The 24,497-nt window shown below is 46.8% G+C and overlaps 2 protein-coding genes and 1 long non-coding RNA gene across 4 annotated transcripts in view; 1 reads left to right on the forward strand and 2 right to left on the reverse strand.

The window, feature by feature from the left end:
* The first annotated feature begins 1,229 nt into the window (after positions 1-1,229).
* On the forward strand, positions 1,230-20,358 carry NEIL1 (nei like DNA glycosylase 1). 2 transcript variants are annotated; one of them, XM_081207846.1, is made up of 10 exons: positions 1,243-1,754; positions 3,026-3,537; positions 4,709-4,828; positions 7,259-7,322; positions 12,017-12,116; positions 13,043-13,167; positions 16,215-16,242; positions 17,592-17,653; positions 18,762-19,008; positions 19,774-20,358. In XM_081207846.1, the coding sequence occupies exons 2-10, from the start codon at positions 3,062-3,064 to the stop codon at positions 19,827-19,829; spliced, it is 1,278 nt and encodes a 425-aa protein (XP_081063972.1). In that variant the 5' UTR covers positions 1,243-1,754; positions 3,026-3,061; the 3' UTR covers positions 19,830-20,358. The 2 variants fall into 2 exon arrangements, with proteins under 2 accessions (XP_081063971.1, XP_081063972.1); XM_081207845.1 differs by lacking the exon at positions 19,774-20,358 and having other exon boundaries at positions 1,230-1,754; positions 18,762-19,748.
* LOC308594687 lies at positions 9,860-11,127 on the reverse strand. Its single transcript, XR_014011561.1, has 2 exons — positions 10,900-11,127; positions 9,860-10,868 (listed from the first exon to the last, which is right to left on the reverse strand). It is a non-coding gene; the product is annotated as an uncharacterized lncRNA (long non-coding RNA).
* Positions 20,359-21,690: 1,332 nt separating the features above from the next.
* Positions 21,691-24,497, reverse strand: part of MAN2C1 (mannosidase alpha class 2C member 1) — a 34,111-nt gene continuing 31,304 nt past the window's right edge. Inside the window, exons 25-26 of the mRNA XM_081207624.1 lie at positions 23,646-23,749; positions 21,691-22,729 (exon numbers count right to left, since the gene is read on the reverse strand). Of these exons, the coding sequence (XP_081063750.1) occupies positions 22,600-22,729; positions 23,646-23,749 (234 nt within the window). The 3' untranslated portion in view covers positions 21,691-22,599. The remainder of the gene's footprint in view (positions 22,730-23,645; positions 23,750-24,497) is intronic.

A 24,497-nucleotide genomic window follows, 5' to 3' on the forward strand; every position in this document is an offset into this window, starting at 1 on the left:
CTTGGACACGGAACTTGCGAGTTGTACACTGCGTTGTCACGCGGGAGGAGGCGAAGAGCAAGGCCAAAATTTGACGCCCTTGCGCTGCCTTCCCCAAACCAGCTAAGCAAGGCGCCAGGCTTTGGGAAGGAGAGCAAGTTTCTTACACTTGATTGTAAAAAAACCCTCAAAGTGGTTTACAAAAAGAAGATACCTGCTACTTGTGCATGGATGATACACATTTGGCCCAATGAGGATGATTGGCTCTCAGTAAGAAACAAGTAGGAGCAAAGGAAGTTCCCTTAAACGGAGTCAGGATTGGTCCATTGACACTGTGTGGCTGTGGCTCTCCAGGGTTTCAGAGGGTGGCTGTATTGTTCTTCCTAGCCCCCCCCCCCCCCGAGATGCTCAGGGTTGAAACAGGGGCCTTCTGTGGGCAAAGGGGATGCTCCAACACCAAGCTATGCTTAATAATAATAATAATAATGGGATTTCTTAACCACCATATGGTCACAAGGCAGGTTACAGCAAGATCAAAATATTAGAGCAATTTTAAGGGGCGATTGATTCCCCCTCCTCCTTGAACAATCTCCCAACAAGCAGGGGATTAGAAGAAAAAGGACCCAGTCAGAATCGGTGCCTAACTTTTCATTATTTATCCCTTCCCTTGCCTCACTTTAAAGAAAATGAAAGAAAAAACAATCCTTAAACGCTGAATAAACTTGGGGTACTTTAAAAAGGACAGCATAAGAGCAGGATAAGCAGAGTCTTCTGGATGGGGCCCCGCCTGCTCTTCTTAACCATGGCCAACTAGGCGCCCACGATGGGAAGCCCACCACCAGGAGCTGAGCACACGGGCAGCCCTCTCCAGTAGCTTCCAGCAACCAGTACTGGGAAGCAGAGGGTTGCCCTCCTGGCTAGAAGCGCTCCCTAGCCGCCTCCTCCGTGACCTTATCTAATATTTTCACGCCGTCACCGCACACCTCCAGTGGCAGTGAGTTCCGTAGACTCTGCAGGATGAAGAAGTTTCCTTTCTCCGGCTTTCCTCCAACTTGGGTACCCCCAGGGGTCGCTGGACTACAACTCCCATCATCCCTAGCCATCAGGACCAATGTCAGGGATGATGGGGGGCGTAGCCCAACACCACCTGGGGGCACCCAAATTCGAGATCAGAGCCGGGCGCGCCCCAGCTCTAATCGGATTCTGTCCTGGCACGGATCCTCCCCTGCGTGGGCGTGGAAGCGCGCGCGCCCTCCCCTCGGAGACTTGCAAGCGCAGCCTCCGCGCGACAAGGGACGAGCGACGCGCCTCTCCGCCCGCCGAGGGGCGCTTCTTGCGCGGATTCCCTCGTGGGTCGGAGCCGGGCTCCATCCAGGCAGCTGCGCCCTCGGAGGAAAAGGGAGAGGCGGCTAGAAGCGCGCGGGCGCTGCGTCCTTGGAACCGCTCGGGGCTGCGGTTATTCAACCAGCCGTTCGGGCGGTTCAAGGAGAAGCCGCGAAGGGAGCCTCTGGGCATACGCAGAGCGCCTTTCCTTTCGCTCCTCCTGGAAGCCATCTCCGGCGCCGCCATCTCCTATCCTTCCGTCTAGCACGCGTTATAGCTTTATTTTTAAGATTTTATTGAAGGTTGGCAACGGTAGAGGACTCCAGGAAAGCCCAAATAGACGCCGTGTCCCGTGGAGAGGGATTCCTGGGCGTCCCTGTTGGTGGTACAGAATATTTTTTAAAAAGCAGCAAACAGCACAGAATTCTCCCAGGCTTTGGCAACGCATCACCGTAAGTGGAAAGAGGCGTCTCCCCCCCCCCCGAACCCCTCCAGAGTTCTATACTGCATTTCTATGCTGGCCATTTCCTCAATTAATTTTATTTATTTACTGCGATTCTATCCCGCTTTTCTCTCCGAGCAGCTCCATGTGCTGCGTTTGGTTTCCTCCCTCTTTGCTTAATGCCCAGACTGAGAGGCAGCCAGCAGCCCCAGGTGAGATTGACGGCTGAGTGGCTTCTTCCCAGACCCCCGTTTATCACCTGTCATCTCTGCTACACCTCCATTTCCAACCTCTGATTTCAGTCCTTTAATGGTTTGCTGTTCCTTCCCTTCTGCGACTTTAATCTCTGACTTCCTGTTTGCATTTGTTTACTTTTCGCTGTTTTATAACTGCATATTTTAATGGATGTTCGTTACTCTTCTCCCACCTGGGAATCTCACCCTTTTGGATCAGGGCCAGGGAACCTTTTCCAGCCCAGGGCCTTGCAGAGCCAGGCAGGTAGATAATGTGCCCCCCCTTTTTTTACCCTGCGGATAAGTCTTATAAATAAGTATGTAACTAATTTTCACAAAAGTTATGCTGACAAATAACATTATTTCAAGGCTTGAACCGTGTCTGCTTGTAAAGACAACATGGAAAATATAGATAAATATGCTGACCGAAGCCCCCTTTGGAATCAAGTGCCCCATATGGCCTCCGCCCCCTCTGTCTGGGCCTGTGGGGGCCACATTCCCTTCTCTGCATCCTTTGGGGGGTGCATGCCAGTGGTGGGCGGGGCCAGAGGCAGAAGTGGGTGGAGCAACAGCTTTCCTTTTACTTTGGTGCAGTAGGGCAAGTCTCTACACGTTCTAGGCAAGCGGGAGAATTGAAGGACACATTTCAGCCAGGTAAAAGCACTCCTGGAGGGTTCAGAGTGGGGCCAGTGAGGACTGTGGCCTGGGAAGAGTCCTGTGGGCCATACAGTGGTACCTTGGGTTACAGACGCTTCAGGTTACAGACTTCGCTAACCCAGAAATAGTACCTCAGGTTAAGAACTTTGCTTTAGGATGAGAACAGAAATCGTGCTCCGGCTGCGCAGCAGCAGCGGGAGGCCCCATTAGCTAAAGTGGTGCTTCAGGTTAAGAACGGACCTCCAGGACAAATTACCAGTAAGTTCTTAACCTGAGGTACCACTGTATACAGATACCTGGAGGGCTTCATTGGGACTCCAGGTGCGAGGCTCTCCACCCTTCTCTTTAAGAAACATTTTTAAAACTCACCTTTTCCCTCTTGCTCCTTCAGCCGTGTCTCCTATCTCAGCTCCTCCACGTCTTTAGGATGCCGGAAGGTCCAGAATTGTTCCTAAACAGCCGGTACATCAACGAGGAATGCGGGGGTCTCGTTTTCTCAGGTAAAGTGGAAAAGTCGGAAGTGAGCAAGAACCCGGAGGTGCCCTTTGAGAGCGACAGGTACCTGATCTCGGCCGTGTCGAGGGGCAAGGAGCTGAGGCTCACCCTCACGCCGCTCAGACATGAGGGCCCGGCTCCTTCCAAAAGGCGGGTCTCTGCATCCCGAGGGAAGCAGGCAGCTCAAGAGCCAATGGATATCATCTTCCGTTTTGGTATGTCTGGCAACTTCAAATTTGTCCCCGTGTCCGAGATGCCAAAGCATGCGCACCTGCGCTTCTACAGCCGAGGAAGCCCGCCCCGCGTTCTCTGCTTTGTGGACTTCCGCCGATTTGGCCGATGGGAGGTGAGCAGTTCCTGGCAGGTGGACCGAGGGCCCTGTGTGATATTGGAGTATGAGAAGTTCAGGTGAGGATCGCCTATAGCGGCTCCCCCAAGGCGCTTTGCCGCCTGAGGCAGAGCAGCAAATAGTGTCCCCTGCCCCCCCCCCAAGAGGCATAATATCTGGGGCTGGTAAAGTTGTTTTGGCCCCTCAATTTGGGTGAATTTCCCACCTCCTCTGCTGCCCCTTTCGTCACATCCACACTCATTCATTTATTTATTTTTTAATTTATTTTTTATTGACTTAAGAAAATTATTGGTGGTTCATGGTAGAATTCTCGCCTGCCCCCCTCATTCATTTATGAAAGCAACTGGCTTCCTCTTGACATCTTGGGAAAAGAAAAGACCCTTCAAAAATGAGAGATGGCCTTGTTCTGACTTTATTTATACCCCACCTTTTCCCCAACAGGAACTCGAGGCGGCTTTCATATTAAATAGGAGCAGCTGAAAACATGGGGGGGGGGGGCAAGGCAACCCCGTAGTTATAAAAAAACAAAAACCCAATGAAATAGTAATAGAAATAGTAATAGAATTAAAATATATTTGTATATAAAAGATCTCCATATTTCTAGGTGGGGCTGGATCAGATAGATTTGTTTTGATTGGTGTGGGAAACAGCAGGCTCTGACTGGTGATTGGCTGGGTAAATGAATGGCTCTCATTTAGCCCTTAGGCTTCGCTGTGAAGGTGCTTTGTTCCCAAAATGAAAATGTGTGAAGTACCACTTTGCCTATGTGGAAAACCGGCTTTACTTCATACGCTCCTCCCTGGGCCCACGGCTGCTGTCCCTATAGCTGTTATTCTGGCCCAGGGTCACCCAGTAAGCGTCATAGCTGAGTCAGGATTTGAACCCTGCTCTCCAACACGCTAACCACTATGTCACACTGCCATTTCGTTTCCAGCATGTGTTTGTGCAAAGCTTTAGGCTCCTGTTAAGCCCAGGGCTTGGGGAGCCTCACAGCAAATGCAGCCCCCTCTTCACCTGGCCCTTGGGTCTCTTGTCAAATCATGCCCCTCTCAGCAACCTCTTTGAGACCTTTGGCCAGGCTGGAATGTGCCCTTGAACTGGGATAACACCTCTTGCTTGCCAGGCCACTTTTGCCTTTGCCCCCAACCCCCCGCTAGGTTGTGATGTGGCCCTTTGGATAAAAAAGACTGATGCTAAGCGGCCCTTTTAACAAGCCCTCCTCTCTTCCAGGGAAAATGTGCTGAGGAACCTCTCGGACAAGGCTTTTGACAAGCCCATCTGCGAGGCTCTGCTAAACCAGAGGTTTTTCAACGGTGTTGGCAATTACCTCCGGGCTGAGATTCTCTACAGGTGAGCAGGTGTCTGACTCTCGCTTGTGCCCGGGGAGCAGAGTCTGCCAGGCTGGGAGCATTCCTGCCCAGGTCGCTCTGGTCCTGGAAACCTCTGTACAGTGGTGCCCGCAAGACGAAAAACTCGCTAGATGAAAAACTTGCTAGACGAAAGGGTTTTGCGTTTTTTGAGTCGTTCCACAAGACGAATTTCCCTATGGGCTTGCTCTTGTGAGTTCTTGTGAGTTTGTTTCCTTTTTCTTTAAGCCGCTAAGCCGTTAATAGCCGTGCTTCGCAAGACAAAAAAACCGCAAGACGAAGAGACTTGCGGAACGGATTAATTTCGTCTTGCGAGGCACCACTATAATCGTGGGCACAAGCGATGACTCCTCTTCTGTGGTGTCCTCCAGCTTGTGCAACTCCCTCTCTGTGAAGCTGCACATGACCTCTATGCTGCAAAATTGAAGCAGATATTCTTTTATGTATTTATTTATTTTTATTAAAGATTTTCTTGTTTTACAGAAGTAAGTGTAATGTCTCTCGTATTTTTTCCATGTAACATTTTTACAAATCCGTTTCATTTGTTGAGGCATTAGGGGGAGAGGGGAAAAAAAGGGGGTTGGAGGGAGGGAAGATGGGTGGGGGTGGGGTCGGGTGGAGATGTTTCTATTATGCTTAATGTATGTAGGGTTTGGTGTCAGTGTTGCTTGTGCTGTTCACTTGTGACCCTTTGGTGGTGAGAGAGGTTGGGGTTGGCCTAGGGCAGGGGTCTGCAACCTGCGGCTCCGGAGCTGCATGTGGCTCTTTTACACCTTTGCCGCGGCTCCGGGGCGGATACTAGCGAGGGGAGGAGGCGCATTGGGCGCCCTGACACTCCCCATTGTGGCGGGCGCTGTACTGGCTGTGACGTCGCATGGGGGCGGTGCGTGCATTAGTCACGCACCGTTCCGCCGTCACCTTCCCGCCCGCCCGCCCGCTACATTGTAAGGGGCATGTACGCTGGTCACTGCATTGAAAGGGGGCATGTACGCTGGTCACTGTTTTGAAGGGGAGTGAAGAACACACACACAAAAAAAGGTAACTTGTTAATTTAACGTTTATTTCTATGAGGAGGAGTAATTCTGAGGGGTCAAACAAAGAAATAATAAAAAAGTGACAAAAAAGTTATTTTTATAATGACGAATTTTGCGGCTCCCAGTTTTTTTTTCCTTCGGAAACGGGTCCAAGTGGCTCTTTTTGTCTTAAAGGTTGAAGACCCCGGGCCTAGGGTGTGGTTGTTTGTTTGTGATTGGCTGTGGTGATCTTTGTTTTCGTGTGTGAGTGAGGTGGGTGGGTGTTTTGGATCAGGTTAGCCATATTGATTTGTATGCCGTTGGTGGATTTTTATCATTGTCTTGTTGGGCTGCCATACCGGGGTAAAGGTGTCTTCTTCTGTTTGTCCCCATGTCAGTTTCAGTTTATTGGTTAATTTTTCTAGTAGGGCTGTTTCCCATACTATTTGGTACCATTGGTCCATGCTTACTCCTGACAGGTCTCTCCAGTGTCTGGTTATGGTGTTTCTGGCTGCTGAAAGTAGGTGGGTTATGAATTCTTTGTGGTGTAAATGGGCATTGTTGTCTTGGAAGATGTTTAGTAGGGCCAATCTTGGGGTGATGTCTAATAGTTGCTTAGTTATTTTACATATTTCTCATGTGGCTGTTGTCCAGAATAGTTGGATTTTGGAGCACTCCCACCACATGTGGAGGTATGTGCCTGTGGAGGTGCACCTTCTCCAGCATTTTGGTGAGGTTCCTGGGCGTATTAGCGCTAGTTTTCTTGGTGTTAGGTACCACCTGTAGGTGAGTTTCAGAGTGAGTTCTTTTCTTTTCGTTGATATGGATTTAAAGGGGGGTTTAGACCACACTCTGGTCCATTGAGTGGGGTTAATCTCATAGCCTATGTCATTCTCCCTTTTTTTATTGTGTCTAGGGGGTTTGTGGGATTTTGGAGTAGTATTTTGTATATTGTGGATACCATCCCTTTTCTTTAACCATCAAGGCCTTTTAAGGAGCTGTCCTCAAAGGGAGAGTTTTTGAGTTCTGACATTGCTGTCGTGTCATGTTTTTCACTAGCCTTTTGAAAAGTGCTTTTTTTGAAAAATTGCTGCAATTGGGGCTTACTTTAACGGTTGTTAATTATGTTGTGTTTGATATCGTGGGCTGTCTTGGGTGGGTTGTGCTCAGGTAGGTAGCGTATAATGCAAAATTTAACCTGTTTCTAGTTTATTAAAACTTTTCGCAAGTCTTAAATTGTTGTTAATTCTTATTGGTAACTTCATTGTTGTATTTTTCTTGTAAACCGTTTTTGAGGCTTTTTAAAAATCAAATTTTATGAAATTTGCGCAGTGTCACTGAAGTTTCACCGTTCCAACTCTTTGGCAGTCATTTGAAATCATTCCTGTGGCCTCTTCCAGGTTGAAAATCCCTCCCTTTGAGAAGGCACGGACTGTTCTGGAGGACCTGAAGCCCCAGGAACAGGTGAGAGGACGCGAGGAGGAGACCGCTGGATCAGACCACAGGTTCAGTTAGCACCCTGCTTCCTGACCCCAGGCTTCCTATAAACAAGGAGGGAGTTTTCTTGCTCTGTTGCTCAACCTTTCTCATCCCATCATGTGGAAGAGGTCACTGTCCTTCCGCTTTAGGTCTTTGGGTGTCGCTGGACCACAGCTCCCATTGGTTCCAGCTGCCTCAGCCAATGGCTGGGGAATTGGGAGCTGCACCTCCAAAAGGATGTTTTAGAGTTGGGTAAGATTCAGAAAAGGGGGGCCAAAATGATCGGGGGGTGGGTGGAGTGACACTCCTACGAATGAAGTTCGCAATGTTTGGGACTTTTTAGTTTAGAGAAAAGGCAAGGAAGAGGCAACAAGATAAGACATTTATAAAATTAAGCACAGCATGGATAATAATAATAATAATAATAATAATAATAATAATAATAATAATAATTAATAATTAATAATTTATTATTTATACCCCACCCATCTGGTTGGGTTTCCCCAGCCACTCTGGGCGGCTTCCAACAGAACACTAAAATACAAAAACCTATTAAACATTAAAAGCTTCCCTAAACAGGGCTGCCTTCATCTGGTGGGAGGGCGTTCCACAGGGTGGGTGCCACTACCGAGAAGGCCCTCTGCCTGGTTCCCTGTAACTTGGCTTCTCGTAGCGAGGGAACCACCAGAAGAAGGCCCTTGGAGCTGGACCTCAGTGTCCGGGTAGAACAATGGGGGTGGAGACGCTCCTTTAGGTATACTGGGCTGAGGCCGTTTAGGGCTTTAAAGGTCAGCACCAACACTTTGAGATGTGCTTGGAAACATACTGGGAGCCAATGTAGGTCTTTCTTTTTTTTTTTTTTATAAAATTTTTATTGGGTTTTCCGCTTTTATAAAGACAATACAAACACAAAAATAACACAAGACACAAACATGTATAAATTCAGCAGATCCTCGTTTCATAACCTTGTTCCCTGACTTCCCCCCGCCCCCCCTCATGCATCCCAATTCCCAAGATTATATCAGCAAGTTGGTATTTCTCCTCTTAACCATCTTATTCATTTTATTACCTCTTTTCTATTAAAAATATTGATTTTCCTAAGTTGGACTTAAGTTCTCTTCCATCGATTTTTCATTTTATCTTAATTAAAAGTCATATTAACCAACCCTAAAAGTCTTAAGAGTTTTTAAGAATCTCCTCTTCCCTCCCTCCCATCCCCGGTTTTTGTCCCTTCCCAATAAAAATCCAAAGTCAAGATTCTCAGCCTGGGTTCCTCACGTCCGAGGCTTTCAAGTCTCTTTCAGTCCCTCTCCGCCGGTCTTGTTGGTAGTCCTTTATGTCAGTCGTCGAGTCTGGAAAAAGATCTTTCACCATCAAAACATATTCTCTTCCCACAAGGAGATTTGAAAGCAACTGCTGGAGAATTTCCACAAAGCCTGTATCTTCAAAATCAAAGTCCAAACGGAGGCCCCAATCATATTTCTTTATTTTAAGTTCCTGTATTCCATATTGTCCCAGAACCTCCTCCTCCAATGTAGGTCTTTCAAGACCGTAGTTATGTGGTCTCAGTGGCCGCTCCCAGTCACCAGTCTAGCTGCCGCATTCTGGATTAGTTGTAGTTTCCAGATCACCTTCAAAGGTAGCCCCACATAGAGCGCATGGCAGTAGTCCAAGCGGGAGATACCCAGAGCATGCACCACTCTGGTGAGGCAGTCTGCGGGCAGGTAGGGTCTTAGCCTGCGTACCAGGTGGAGCTGGTAGACAGCTGCCCTGGACACAGAATTGACCTGCGCCTCCATGGACAGCTGTGAGTCCAGAATGACTGTAATGAGCAGAGAAACATTTTTCTCCATTTCTTGTAACACTAGAATTCATGGACATCCAACGAAACTGATTTGGGACAGTTAATATAAAGTACTTTTTCACATGGTGCATAGTTAAATTATGGAACTGTCTCCTAGATGGCTTTGAAAGAGGATGAGATAAAGAGAGAGCTATTGAAGGCTACTGTTAATTCTAGATACCAGTGGCTGGAAGACACAGGAGTGCAGGGAGAGTGCCCTTGTGTTCAGGTTCTGGTTCAGGCATTTGGTTGGCTGCAGTGAGATCAGGATGCTGGACTATATCCGCCATTGGCCTGGTCTAGCAGGCTGTGCGTATGTTCCCACGCCCTTCTTCAGTGTGCATGCCTGCAGGGAGAAAACCTTTGGGTGCATATTGATACCACCTGGAATTGTGATCATGCAAGGCTCAAAACATTATGGAAACCTTGGCTGCATCTCTGCAGATGTTTGCATGGACATGAGGGAGCCAGACTATCTGACATGTGCGGTGTGGGGATGTGGGGCAAAGCTACTTGGCGTAGCTTCACTCATGCATCCAGCTTACTCACGAGAATAGCTTCTTTCTTATTTATTTATTTACAGTGGTGCCCCGCAATGGGCTTGCTTCGTAAGACGAAAAAAACCGCTAGACGAAGAGAATCACAGAACGGATTCTTTTCGTCTTGCGAGGCACCACTGTATTTATTTAGAGCCACTTGTGCCAGGCTCCTCAGACAAAAAGGCTCCCAGAGCAGCTTACAGTCTAAAACACACACACACACACACACACACACACACACACACACACACACACACACAGGAAAAGGAACAGGGAGGGAAGAGGAAACTCCAAACCCAAACTCAGGCACCAATTTCTAAACAGTACAGTCATACCTCATGTTACGTTCTTTCATGTTACGTTCTTTCAGGTTGCGTCCCACGGCGACCCGGAAGTACCGGAAAGGGTTATTTCCAGGTTTCGCCGCTCACGCATGCGCAGAAGGGCTAAATTGCGCTGCAAACCTGCACAGATACGGCGCTTCAGGTTGCGCTTTTTTTTCATGTTGCGAACGGGCCTCCGGAATGGATCCCGTTCGCAACCAGAGGTACCACTGTAGTTCCTCTCATGAGCGACTGGCACAGTTCAGGGGCAGGAGGTGCCCGGTTGCCATGGTATTGCCAGAGATTGCAGTGGAGGAGCAGGAACAGGCAGAGGGAGGTGGGCAGGAAGTGGCGATTGAGGAAGGAGGGGAGAGCCAGGAGGTGGGACGGCTCTCAGATGTTGAACCAGAGCCTCAGCACCGCACAGGAAGTTCTGGCACAGACAGTGAGACAATGCCTATTCTGTCTGCCAGGGAAAGGAGAGAGTTAAAGAAGAGGGGGGAGAGGCATCACGTGAAACTTCCCCGCTTTTTCTGTTGGAGAAGAAGCTGGCGTAAGCCACTCCCAGAATCTGAGCCGGAGGATTCAGATACATTATTGTAATACGCTGCCTGTGTTGTTGTTTAGTCATTTAGTCATGTCCGACTCTTCGTGACCCCATGGACCAGAGCACGCCAGGCACTCCTGTCTTCCACTGCCTCCCGCAGTTTGGTCAAACTCATGTTCGTAGCTTCGAGAACACTGTCCAACCATCTCGTCCTCTGTCGTCCCCTTCTCCTTGTGTCCTCCATCTTTCCCAACACCAGGGTCTTTTCCAGGGGGTCCTCTCTTCTCATGAGGTGACCAAAGTCTTGGACCCTCAGCTTCAGGATCTGTCCTTCCAGTGAGCACTCAGGGCTGATTTCCTTCAGAATTGATTGGTTTGATCTTCTTGCAGTCCATGGGACTCTCAAGAGTCTCCTCCAGCACCATAATTCAAATGCATCAGTTCTTCGGCGATCAGCCTTCTTTATGGTCCAGCTCTCACTTCCATACATCACTACTGGGAAAACCATAGCTTTTACTATACGGACCTTTGTTGGCAAGGTGATGTCTCTGCTTTTTAAGATGCTGTCTAGGTTTGTCATTGCTTTTCTCCCAAGAAGCAGGTGTCTTTTAATTTTGTGGCTGCTGTCACCATCTGCAGTGATCATGGAGGCCAAGAAAGTAAAATCTCTCACTGCCTCCATTTCTTCCCCTTCTATTTGCCAGGAGGTGATGGGACCAGTGGCCACGATCTTCGTTTTTTTGATGTTGAGCTTCAGACCATATTTTGCGCTCTCCTCTTTCACCCTCATTAAAAGGTTCTTTAATTCCTCCTCACTTTCTGCCATCAAGGTTGTGTCATCTGCATATCCGAGGTTGTTATTTCTTCTGGCAATCTTAATTCTGGCTAGGGATTCATCCAGCCCAGCCTTTCGCATAATGAATTCTGCATTTAAGTTAAATAAGCAGGGAGACCATATACAGCCTTGTCGTACTCCTTTCCCAATTTTGAACCAGTCAGTTGTTCCATATCCAGTTCTAACTGTAGCTTCTTGTCCCACATAGAGATATGTAAAATAAAGACTGTTTCTATGTATCTCTGAGTGAGCAGAGGCATTTCTTGCGAAGAGCATTCACAAGCCATCACACCGATGGAGCTGGGCCTCCAGCAAAGCTGATGACACGAGCCTTCTGCTTCCTATCTGCCCTACTGAGGTCACCTGGGGGGATGCCTGGCTCCAGGGGAGAGCTGAGGGGAGAGGAAGCCTGATGGCGCCAATGGAGGGAGCCCTGCTTCCCAGCACTCCCATTGAGTTTCATTTTTTAGCACATTAGTCTTTGGGTGTATGTGTGAGATAACCTGGAGGAAGGATGAAGGCTGTATGGGAAGCACCTTAGTTGGGTCCTCTTTTGCTCGGCCTCCCTTGACTGCTGGCCTTCCCCTTGCAGGCACCTGGACTAACCTCTAGGAAAAAGGTGAAGCTGAAACAGGAGAACCCCGACCTGCTGGAGCTCTGTCACCTGGTGCCCATGGAGGTTGTGAATCTGGGTAAGGACCAGGTTGAGGACAACCCAAAATGATTCCCACCCCCCATATTCTGTGTATCATTCAAGGGCTGCAAAAGTGTGTAGGTTTGAGGGGGGTGGATGGATTTTTATTTCATAAAATTTATACACTGCTAGTTTTTTTAAAAGCATCTAAGTGGATTTGTAGGGTTGGAGTGAAATTCGAGGAGGGGTGGAGGCAAACCTTGCTACCCGTCAACTTGTTGCTTCTCCTCCCAAGTAAACAGCTACAGTGGTACCTTGACTAAAGTCCAGTCTATTATAAGTCCGTTTTGGACTAAGTCCAATTGCAACCCAGAAATGAGTGCTCCGGGTGCAACACAGAGGTGATATTTGGAGGTTTTGTTTTTGCTTTTTTTGCATTTTGGTTTGTGTGGCTTTTTCGGTTTTTTGACTGTGACTTCATTTTATGGGACTGACCTGTGACTGTGGCTTGTGACTTGGTTTTTGTGACTTGTTTTTGTGACTGTGCGGAACCCAGTTCAGCTACTGGTTGATTGTGGTGTGACTGCAGAAATGGATAAAAGCCCCCCATCCAAACAATGACTATCATCAGTGCACGTAAGAAAAAAAATAAATGTTAATTTTTTTCATCTACAATACTGTCTTATTTATTTTATAGTACAGTAACATTGATTATTGCCTTCATTTTATGGATCAATGGTCTTGTTAGACAGTAAAATTCATGTTTAATTGCTGTTTAGGGGGGTGTTTTTCATTGTCTAGAACGGATCAATCCATTTTCAATTTCTTTCTATGGCAAAGCACACCTTGTTTTAAGTCCGCTTTGTTTTAAGACTGGATTATAGTCTTAAACCAAGATACTACTGTACAGGGTTAGTGTGTACAGCTTGATAGGGTGGGAATGCAGTTCTGCATTCACATTTCTCCTTGCCTTCTTCCCAATAGGTGGTAAAGGTTATGATCCCGTTAGGACGTCTGATTACACCATGTTCCTGGAGTGGACTCAGTGCTATTTCGTCTCAGGCATGCAGACCCTGCGCGATGCCAACGGCAGGACCGTCTGGTTCCAGGTAGGAGCCTGAGGGAAGGACACCAGTTTCTTTCCTGGGGGTGGGGTGTTGCAGTGTGTTGGCCCCTCTTCCTTCAAGGTTGGAGAACATGTGGCCCTCTGTGAGCATTTAAAAATGTCATGGTCTGTAAATCTTGGCATCTGGAAAACAGCATGAAATAACCTGAGGGTTAAACCACAGAGCCTAGGACTTGCCGATCAGAAGGTCGGCGGTTTGAATCCTCGCGACGGAGTGAGCTCCCGTTGCTTGGTCCCTGCTCCTGCCCACCTAGCAGTTTGAAAGCACGTCAAAGTGCAAGTACAGTGGTACCTTGGGTTACATACACTTCAGGTTATATACGCTTCAAGTTACAGACTCCGCTAACCCAGAAATAGCACCTCGGGTTAAGGACTTTGCTTCAGGATGAGAACAGAAATCATGCTCTGGCGGTGCAGCAGCCGCGGGAGGCCCCATTAGCTAAAGTGGTGCTTCAGGTTAAGAACAGTTTCAGGTTAAGAACGGACCTCCGGAACGAATTAAGTACTTAACCTGAGGTACCACTGTAGATAAATAGTACTGCCCTGGCGGGAAGGTAAACGGCGTTTATACAGCAGAAAGGAGCAGCCAAGCATACTAGGACTCAATTTCTTGACTTTAAGAAAGCCGACTTCATAAAACTTAGGGAAGTGCTGGGTGAGATCCCATGGACAGTAATACTAAAAGGAAAGGGAGTTCATGATGGCTGGGAGTTTGTTAAGAGGGAGATAGTAAAAGCACAACTTCAGGCAATACCAATGAGACGGAAACATGGAAGGTGCCTAAAGAAGCCAGGGTGGCTATCTAAAGAACTTTTAACTGAGTTAAGATTAAAAAAGGATGTGTACAAAAAATGGAAAAGGGGGGAAACCACCAAAGAGGAATTCAAACAAATAGCCAGCACGTGTAGACACAAAGTCAGAAAAGCTAAAGCACAGAATGAACTCAGGCTTGCTAGAGAGGTTAAAAGCAACAAAAAAGGCTTTTATGGGTATGTTCGTAGCAAAAGGAAGAACAAAGAAACAGTGGGGTCACTCAGAGGAGAAGATGGTGAAATGCAAACAGGGGACACAGAAAGGGCTGAACTCCTCAATGCCTTCTTTGCCTCAGTCTTCTCCGATAAAGAAAACAATGCCCGACCTGAAGAAATTGGAGCAAATGATTCAGCAGAGGAAACACAGCCCAGAATAACTAAGGAGATAGTACAAGAATACTTGGCTAGTCTAGATGTATTCAAGTCTCCAGGGCCAGATGAACTGCATCCAAGAGTATTAAAAGAACTGGCAGATGTGATCTCAGAACCACTGGCAGTCATCTTTGAGAATTCCTGGAGAACAGGCGAAGTCCCGGCAGACTGGAGGAGGGCAAATGTCCCTATTTTCAAAAAGGGGAAAAGAGAGGACCCAAATAATTACCGCCCAGTCAGTCTGACATCAATACCAGGGAGGATTCTGGAGCAGATCATTAAGCAAACAGTCTGTGAGCACCTAGAAAGGAATGCTGTGATCACCAATAGTCAGTATGGATTTCTGAAAAATAAGTCATGTCAGACTAACCTGATCTCGTTTTTTGACAGAATTACAAGCCTGGTAGAGGAAGGGAACTCAGTGGATGTAGCCTACCTTGATTTCAGTAAGGCATTTGACAAGGTGCCCCATGATATTCTTGTAAAGAAGCTGGTAAAATGCGGTCTTGACTATGCTACCACTCAGTGGATTTGTAACTGGCTGACTGACCGAACCCAAAGGGTGCTCATCAATGGTTCCTCTTCATCCTGGAGAAGAGTGACTAGTGGGGTGCCACAGGGTTCTGTCTTGGGCCTGGTCTTATTCAACATCTTTATCAATGACTTGGATGATGGACTCAAGGGCATCCTGATCAAATTTGCAGATGACACCAAACTGGGAGGGGTGGCTAACACCCCAGAGGACAGGATCACACTTCAAAATGACCTTGACAGATTAGAGAACTGGGCCAAAACAAACAAGATGAATTTTAACAGGGAGAAATGTAAAGTATTGCACTTGGGCAAAAAAAAAGAGAGGCACAAATACAAGATGGGGGACACCTGGCTTGAGAGCAGTACATGTGAAAAGGATCTAGGAGTCTTGGTTGACCACAAACTTGACATGAGCCAACAGTGTGACGCGGCAGCTAAAAAAGCCAATGCAATTCTGGGCTGCATCAATAGGAGTATAGCATCTAGATCAAGGGAAGTAATAGTGCCACTGTATTCTGCTCTGGTCAGACCTCACCTGGAGTACTGTGTCCAGTTCTGGGCACCACAGTTCAAGAAGGACACTGACAAACTGGAACGTGTCCAGAGGAGGGCAACCAAAATGGTCAAAGGCCTGGAAACGATGCCTTATGAGGAACGGCTAAGGGAGCTGGGCATGTTTAGCCTGGAGAAGAGGAGGTTAAGGGGTGATATGATAGCCATGTTCAAATATATAAAAGGATGTCACATAGAGGAGGGAGAAAGGTTGTTTTCTGCTGCTCCAGAGAAGTGGACATGGAGCAATGGATCCAAACTACAAGAAAGAAGATTCCACCTAAACATTAGGAAGAACTTCCTGACAGTAAGAGCTGTTTGACAGTGGAATTTGCTGCCAAGGAGTGTGGTGGAGTCTCCTACTTTGGAGGTCTTTAAGCAGAGGCTTGACAACCATATGTCAGGAGTGCTCTGATGGTGTTTCCTGCTTGGCAGGGGGTTGGACTCGATGGCCCTTGTGGTCTCTTCCAACTCTATGATTCTATGATTCTATTGTTTCCATGCGCTGCTCCGGTTCGCCAGAAGCGGCTTAGTCATGCTGGCCACATGACCCGGAACCTGTACGCCGGCTCCCTCGGCCAATAAAGCGAGATGAGCGCCACAACCCCAGAGTCAGCCACAACTGGACCTAATGGTCAGGGGTCCCTTTACCTTTAGCTTTACCTAGTTGTTTGTGTCTTATGTTCCCAGCACCAAAACTCAAGATGAGGTTTTTGTTTTTTGTACTGATTACATTCTGGGCCATCTTCTTCCCTTGCAGGGCAATCCTGGACCGATGGCCCCAAAAGGTGAGTATCGAGGGCCACTTGGATTGCCTGTCAGTGATTTCTCCTGGATACCAATACATTGGGTTGCGAAGGGAGCAAATAGTTTTTGATCCAGCCTCTCACAGGGCTTGTTAAGTAAAGATTTAGGCTTTTAAACAGGGAGGCACCTTGCTCTTCCTTGAGAAATTCTTTCAGCTTAATATACCCTGATGTGCCTCCAAAACAAGGCCAACTTCTACAGCGCTTGATTGGGAGATGTAGGTTGGTTGCTCAAAGGCAAAAGGTGGTAGGTTGTGGAGGTGCTACTCAGAGTAGACACATTGCTGTTAATATTTGTTGTATTGATATCCCACCTTCTCCGTGCAGCTCAAGGTGACTTACATGGCTCCCCACCCCCTCAATCTTAATTAATCCCTACAACCCTGTGAAGTAGCTTAGGCTGGAAGTGAATGACTGGCCCAACGATCATCCAGTGAGTTTCATGACGAAGTGGTGAATTCGAACTCTGGTCTCCCAAGCCCTAGTGTGACACTCTAACCAACTACACCACCACTGGTGTAACATAGGCATGACTAACATAGGGCTGTTAAGTTTTTATGGGTCTATTCTTTACTTAGTTGACTACAAACCCCAAACTGCACTGAGGATCTTTAAAAGGTCAATCCTTTATTAGGCATAGCAAACCACACATTATCAAACAAACACCGTATACAAATTGTGCAAAATACGAATTCAGCATAACAGGGTTTGTCCCAGTCAGATCTTTAACTCCAGAGAAAATCAGTTTGCATAAATAATACAATATAACACTACCACATCACCGATCAATTAAGAACCACTAAATCTCTTTATAATGGCCCAGTCTTTCTACATGGACAGCACTCAAAAATTCAGCCAGTATTAAAGTAATTTGATCATTCCTGTCCGAGAGCAGGTCCTGAACCATTGGTGGCATAGAATTGAGCCTGTTAAGTTGTAAGGCCTCTAATAATTGTCTTCTGGCATAAATGCCAAAATCGCAAGAAAATAAAATATGCTCCAAAGTATCAGGTTCCTGTTTACTACATTTGCAGAGGCGCTCTGCTTCTGGGAGAGCTAAATATCTTCCCACTGAGGATCTTTGAAAGAACCATAGCTGAGTTGCAGAGCCCTTAATTTGAATGCAGAAGGTCACAGGTTCAATCCCAGGTCTCTCTAGGTAGAAGGATCAGATATGCATAGACTCATCTCTGTGCTTAAGACACCAGAGAGCCGCTACCAGTCGGCAAATGAGGCAGCTTCCTCTTCTCTTCTATGATTTTGGACGCAACAGAGACATTTTAAGATAACGCTGGCAAAACTGGGACTGGACCTTTTGTTTTGTTTTGCAGGAGGAAAGCCACGCAAGAGACAGTTGAAAGTAAAACCTGACCCTGATACCTCAAGCTCCAAGGTAAGGCAGCTCTTTTTTTAAAAAAATAGAATTTTTAAATTGATTTTCCAATATCGTTCCAATAACAGCCTCATTATAACAATGCCAAATTTATCCAATTAAAACAATTATTAAAACCAATTATTTATATACTGAATTATATGATTCAGTTAAAGTGACTTCCTCACATGCTAGTTTTGATGGGTTCTTCTTTGCTTTCTTTAAAATTTTCTGCGTTCCAAAATCTTAATAATTTCAGTTACATTCCCTTCAAGATAGTAATCCCTTATGCAACAACTACAGTCTTTTGGTTTCAATTGGTGTTAATATATTAAGTAACATAAAGTTTCAAGTAAGGTACTCGGGCTGTAATTGTTGTTCTTTCCTGCATGTAGTAATTTTCCCATGATATTGTCCCAACCATATATAATGTTGTGCCCTTCAATCTTCCAACTGTTGATATTCCCCATCATGACTCGGGGAAGCAGTTGTCTCACAGTTTTCCAAAAGCCTCTGTGTCACTTTGTCCTGTGATTCAGGAGCTTGTTAGATACCCCTATGTTCTAACAAATAAACTGTCCTTGCCGTTTTTTTCCAGCCTAGGAAGAGCGCTCTGATTCCAAACTGCAAATGATTAATAGGAAAACCTCTGACCTTGCAGAGGTCAGACTCCTTTCCTCCTTTCAGCTGAAAAAAATATAGTCCATTATCTTTCCAGTTAGATTACATTCCAAATTGTCGCAGTTCCTTTGCATTCCTTTGAAAATAGCAGAGCACAGGGCTGGTTTTGTTCTGTATTCCAACATAGTCCTTCCCCCTCTTTCTCTTTCCATTCCATTCTTCTCACACATGCAGTTCCAATTTGTTGTTAAATTTCATGTTATTAATCCAGTTTCTCCCAACCTCACTTTTTGTAGTGCCTTTGCCTGCCCTCGCATTCCATAGGGAAGCAAGAGAGGAATTCAAATAATGAGTTTCCCCCATCGTTCTTTGTTTATCTCCGTCTGTCTCTGTGATTCCTGCAATTGTGGGGTTTGAGACCTTCAACCCCTACAGTTCCATTATTCTATCTCACAGGCGCACACTTGAATTGTGGAGGTGAAATTCAGCTCTGTTTTGTCTCTCCTAGGTCACAAAACTGGAGACTGTGGCCAGTATTCCTCAGAAAGATGTTGTGGGAACAAGGAAGTCTGGAAGGAAGAAAGGGAAGAGAATTGTCCCCCAAACAGAGGACCACACTATGGTTAAGGAAGCCAAGGTACCAAACGCCAGAACTCGGACAAAGGTTTCTGCCTTGCAGCAATCTCCAGCACCAGATAACACAGTGGCTGTGGCTGAATCCCAGAAGAGGCGTAAATCAACCCGGAAAACCAGGGGTAAGAAGAGATGTGATCTGGCTTCAGAGTTTGGAAGGGGGGCACAGAAGGTGGAAATGATTATTGGATTTTGAAAAGCTGCTATCACTGGATCAAATTCCTCAGTTTTGCTGAATTAAATAATTTATATTGGATTTTTAAGAAACGTACAACTAATGGTTACCAAGTTGAACTGTACTGTGTTATCATCTTCCTTAGTAGGTTGGGCAAACCACTCTTTTGAATAATGTTTTTTATAGGGTGGGGCACAGCACTGGGATGGTTCTATGGAATTGGTGGGGCAGGGTGTGGCCCCCAAAGGTTTGTTAACCACTGGCCTAGACCTTGCTGGGTGCCAGCGACCATCATTCCCGACCATTTGCAATGTGTGATGGGAACTGGGCAGCGCAGAGTTGGAACTATGGAACTCACTCCCACAGGAGGCAGTGGTGGGCACCGACCTAGATGGCGGCTTTAAAAGAGGATTGGACAAATTCATAGAGGAGAATTTGTGCATGATGGCTCGGCTCTGCCGCCTCCATGGCCAGAGGCAGCAATGCTTCTGAATACCAGTTGCTGGAAACCACTATAAGGCTCTTGTGCTCAGCTTGTTTGTGGGTTTCCCATTGGGGCTTCTGGTTGGCCACTGTGAGACCAGGGTGCTGGACTAATTGGGTCATTGGCCTGATCCAGCAGGGGGGTTCTTAAGTTTGTATGGGACTGTTGGTTCCCAACGCCTACATGTCTGGCCTGCAAGCCATCTAACTAACTGCTATTGCTTTTCAGGTACTGCTGCTGTTTCCACCAGACCCAGGCAGGTGAAGGCACAGCAACATTCCTGATACAGAACATCCTCCTCCCTTCTCAGCCATGTGCTGCTGAGGCAAAAGGGGGTATAAACTCCTGGACGATGCTCACATAGCTGCCTTATGCTGGTTTCTGGATCCTGGCCTGGCAACAGGCAACACAGTGGGAATTGTCTGCGTTGTCACTTATGTGCTTTTTCAAGTTCTGCTAGGAACATATAGCAGAGCAGCTACTATGAGGCCTTTTATACACTGATTTGCTTTCTGGAAATGCCGCTGTAGATTCAGGCCACGGTCTCAGCCCCGATTCCAAACAGCGAGTAGGCTTCGCGTATGCCACCGCTGGAGGAGATCTTTCTGCTCTGGGTGTCAAGGCCTGTGTCAAAGAGAGGGTTCTCTTGATACAATGGAACCTCTATTTGCGACCATAATCCATTCCGGAGGTCCGTCCGGAGTTTGAAACAGGTCGCTGGGAGAGGCGCTGTTGTGCACAGGCGGCAATTCCCCGCTTCTGTGCATGCACAAACAGCGATTGCCGCTCCTGCGCATGTGTGAACGGCTATTGCTGCTCCTGCGCATGCATAAACGGCGGCAAACCGCTGGATACTTCTGGGTTTGACGCTCCTGCGCATGCGCGAACGGCAGCAAACCCGCTGGTTACTTCCGGGTTTGCCGCGGTCGCGACTTGGAACGGCCGTGAGAAGATGTGGTGGCAAGTTGAAGTTCGACTGTATATTCACAACAGAGGAATGACATAGCTCAGCCTCCTCCAATCCGGGAGCTGTTGCAGGGGCTTCTGGTAGGGGAAATCTAGTGCAACTCATTAGCAGATCATTTCCGCTTGGTTTTGGGTATAATTGCACTGTTGTATAATCTGCAAGAAGAATCCACAAGCTGATGGCATTACCTCCAGCTCCTCCAAGACCTGGACTCTTGGCGCTGCAATTTTAGGTGAAATGAGTCTTGCCCTGTTGCTTCCTGAACAAGGTGAGGGCCCATTATACACCTGTGCATTTAAGGTGCAGGTTGTTCGATGCAGCTAGCAGGGGACTGCAGCGGGAATGAAGTTGAAGCCGTTCCAGTTTCCCCCAGAGCAAATGACACCTTCATACTACTTGCATTAAAAACAACACCACTGACACATTTAACATCATGTCTAGATTGGCCTTTGGATCAGGAGCACAAGAGCAGAGCTCAGCTGCTGAAACAGTTGCAGTATTTCCTTTTCTGCCTTATTTCCGACAGTAATCTTCTCCGGGGCTCAGGAGCTACATGGATAATTCAGGCCAACACTTCAGCTGATCAGTAAGATATCTAGAGGTAGTTCTGTTCAGCAAGGAGTGGGATTTGATCCACTGCTACATTACCTCCTAGATTTGAAAGAGACGTGCATTTTAACAGTTACTCAGTCAAATACTTTTACCCTTGGCTATTATATTCTTGGTGATTATATTTCTATCTCTCCTTTGATTATATTCTTACGGTGCTTTTTGGTGCAAATAAAGATTTTTTTTCTAGAAATGATGGTGTTGTAGGGTGTGGTGTTATGATGAGACAATTGTCAAGAAAAAGTCCTAAGTTCTTGTGCCCCACTCTGCTCATTGATTCCAGAGCCTAGGACTTGCGAATCAGAAGGTCGGCAGTTCGAATCCCCATGACGGAGTGAGCTCCCGTTGCCCAGTCCCAGCTCCTGCCAACATAGCAGTTCGAAAGCACGTCAAAGTGCAAGTAGATAAATAGGTACCGCTCCGGCGGGAAGGTAAACGGCTTTTCCGTGCACTGCTCTGGTTCGCCAGAAGCGGCTTAGTCACGCTGGCCACATGACCCGGAAGCTGTATGCCGGCTCCCTCGGCCAGTAAAGCGAGATGAGCGCCATAACCCCAGAGTCAGTTACGACTGGACCTAATGGTCAGGGGCCTTTTACCTTTACCTTTATCCCCTTTAAAAAGGTTTGAGCAGAAACAGGATGATTCACAGCAGATAAGCAAAAGTTTCCAACTTCCCAGTTGTTTATCAATATTAACACAGAAGCTGCCCACTGCCACAAAGTCAATTAAGCTGTAAGAATCCCAGGTGTAGATTTCATAGAATCATAGAACTGTAGAGTTGGAAGGGGATCCGAGGGTCATCTAGTCCAGCCCCCTGCAATGCAGGAATCACAGCTACTTGGAATAGGTAGGTCATCCCAGGAAATAGAAGTTCACTGGTTAAAGTAGGCCACTAGTGCCATCCCAGCCTGCCATTTTGCATTGGCGGCATCGCACAGCAGCTTTTTTGCACTTGCCACAGGTTGGCAGACCTTAGTGCTCTAGTTAAATGAAATAAGAAGAATGGCGTGGATGTGTTCACTTCGGCAGCAGATATACCAAAATTGGAAGGATACAGAGAAGATTAGCATGGCCCCTAAAGGAGTGGCAGGTGAAGATGATGGACTTTGCTGAATCGGCCAAACTGACCTGCAGGATCTGAGACCAGGATGATCAGAAATTCCAAAGAGACTGGAGTATATTTATGATAATTGCAAAAATTTGAAGACACTAGCAGGATTGAAGTAAATCCTACAATGTAGACATATAGTAAAGTTAGATTGCACAATTGGATTTGATATGGGATACCGGTTGAAGGGAAGTCGTAAGCTTGGCAGAGCAAAAAGGGTTTTTATGTTGATCAATGTATTGTTGAAAGCTGTTTAAAGGAAAATAATAAAAAATTATTTAGAAGAAGAAGAAGAATGGTGCGGATCTTTCAAGTCCACCCGTGTCTGCCATAGCTTCAGGTCCAAGCTTGCAGTTTGTGCTCCAGAAGATCAGCTGCTGCCTGGTTGTTTCAAAGTCAGCAGGACAGTTTGTATTTGGAAAGGTGTAAAGGAGAGGCGCAGGCCACGCTCCTCCAGTAGCACGCACTTGCTTGGATCAGGCTGCTCTAGGAGGTCGCACCTAAGAAAGGAGAAGAGTGAAACTCTGAGCACAGTCCGGAAAACCCATTCACTGGGCATTCATCCTGATTCGGGAGGCGAGATGAGATCGGCTACTCACTAAGCATCCGTTCAGATTTGTTTGCTGGGAGGTTAGACAGCATTGTGACCAACAAGTATTATCTCACACTTTCCAGTACACTTCCCCTCTGCTTTCTTTATTACAGTGGTACCTTGGGTTACAGACGCTTCAGGTTACAGACTCTGCTAACCCAGAAATAGTACCTCGAGTTAAGAACTTTGCTTTAGAATGAGAACAGAAATCGCATGGCAGCAGCAGCTGGAGGCCCCATTAGCTAAAGTGGTGCTTCAGGTTAAGAACAGTTTCAGACTTCCAGAATGAATTAACTACTTAACCCGAGGTAAAGGTAAAGGGACCCCTGACCATTAGGTCCAGTCGTGGCCGACTCTGGGGTTGCAGTGCTCATCTCGCTTTATTGGCTGAGGGAGCCGGCGTACAGCTTCCGGGTCATGTCGCCGCCATGACTAAGCCGCTTCTGGCGAACCAGAGCAGCGCACGGAAACGTCGTTTACCTTCCCGCCGGAGCGGTACCTATTTATCTACTTACACTTTGACGTGCTTTCGAACTGCCAGGTTGGCAGGAGCTGGGACTGAACAACGGGAGCTCACCCCATCACAGGGATTCGAACCACCGACCTTCCAATCGGCAAGTCCTAGGCTCTGTGGTTTAACCCACAGCACCACCCGCGTACCCGAGGTACCACTGTACAAAAAAAATCCAAATTTTTGGGGGAAGTGCATTTATTTGTCAGGGGTGCCAAATAAACTTTAGCGGAATGCCAGGATGTGATTGAACTCCACCTGAAAACAGCAGCAGCCTGGAAGTGCCTTGTGGTGTTTACATTTACACACTTACATGACGGCCTCTTGGACTGGGAGACACGTCTGGAGCCAGGTGACCACAGTACTGCCGTGCGACTCATACAGCCTGATCACCAGCACGCCTGGCATGTCCTCAGCCTGAAAGGAGGGAAGAAAACACACAAGCATCCCATAATCAGCGCATAGTCAGCACAATGCTCTTCTCCAGCTCTGTGCAACCACTCCTCTCTCCTTGTGGTCCATTGGTTATGGCTGACCACTTACTATATTTGTATCCCACCTTTCTTCCATCACAAAAGCCAAGGGCAAGGGTGGCGAGGGGCATGGGCAGGGGGGGCACTGCTTGGAGAAATTCCCAAGGGCCAGAGAGATTTTTTTCCTTTGTTGTTGTTTTTCTTCTTTCTTTTTTTATTGGTTTTCCCATATTACATCACAATACAGATGTACCAAAGCTAACACCATTTCCTCCCCATCCATTTACATTTCTATTTCCTCAGTCCACCATATTATTTTTTCTCTTTCCTCCCACTTCCCTCCGCCCCCACTCGATTTCCTCCACATTATACAATTTACAACAACCTTTGCATTCTACAATCTTCTCAAATCATCTATATATTCTTATTATCTTTCCTTACTAATTTTTCTTCCATCCAGTACTTCACATTTTAATCTATGCATATTAGCGTATCTTTTCCCCCAGCAATATTTTGCCATATATTCATCAAAACATTTCCACTCCTTTTTTAATTTTTGATTCGACTGATTTCTTATTATAGCAGTTAATTTTGCCAAAATTAAATATTCATTTAGTTTACAAACCCATTCCTCCTTTGTGGGTATAGCTTGTGACTTCCACCTAGCAGCAATCACTATTCTAGCAGCTGTA

This window comes from Podarcis bocagei (assembly GCF_964188305.1).
Source record: "Podarcis bocagei genome assembly, chromosome: 9".
Taxonomy (NCBI): domain Eukaryota; kingdom Metazoa; phylum Chordata; class Lepidosauria; order Squamata; family Lacertidae; genus Podarcis; species Podarcis bocagei.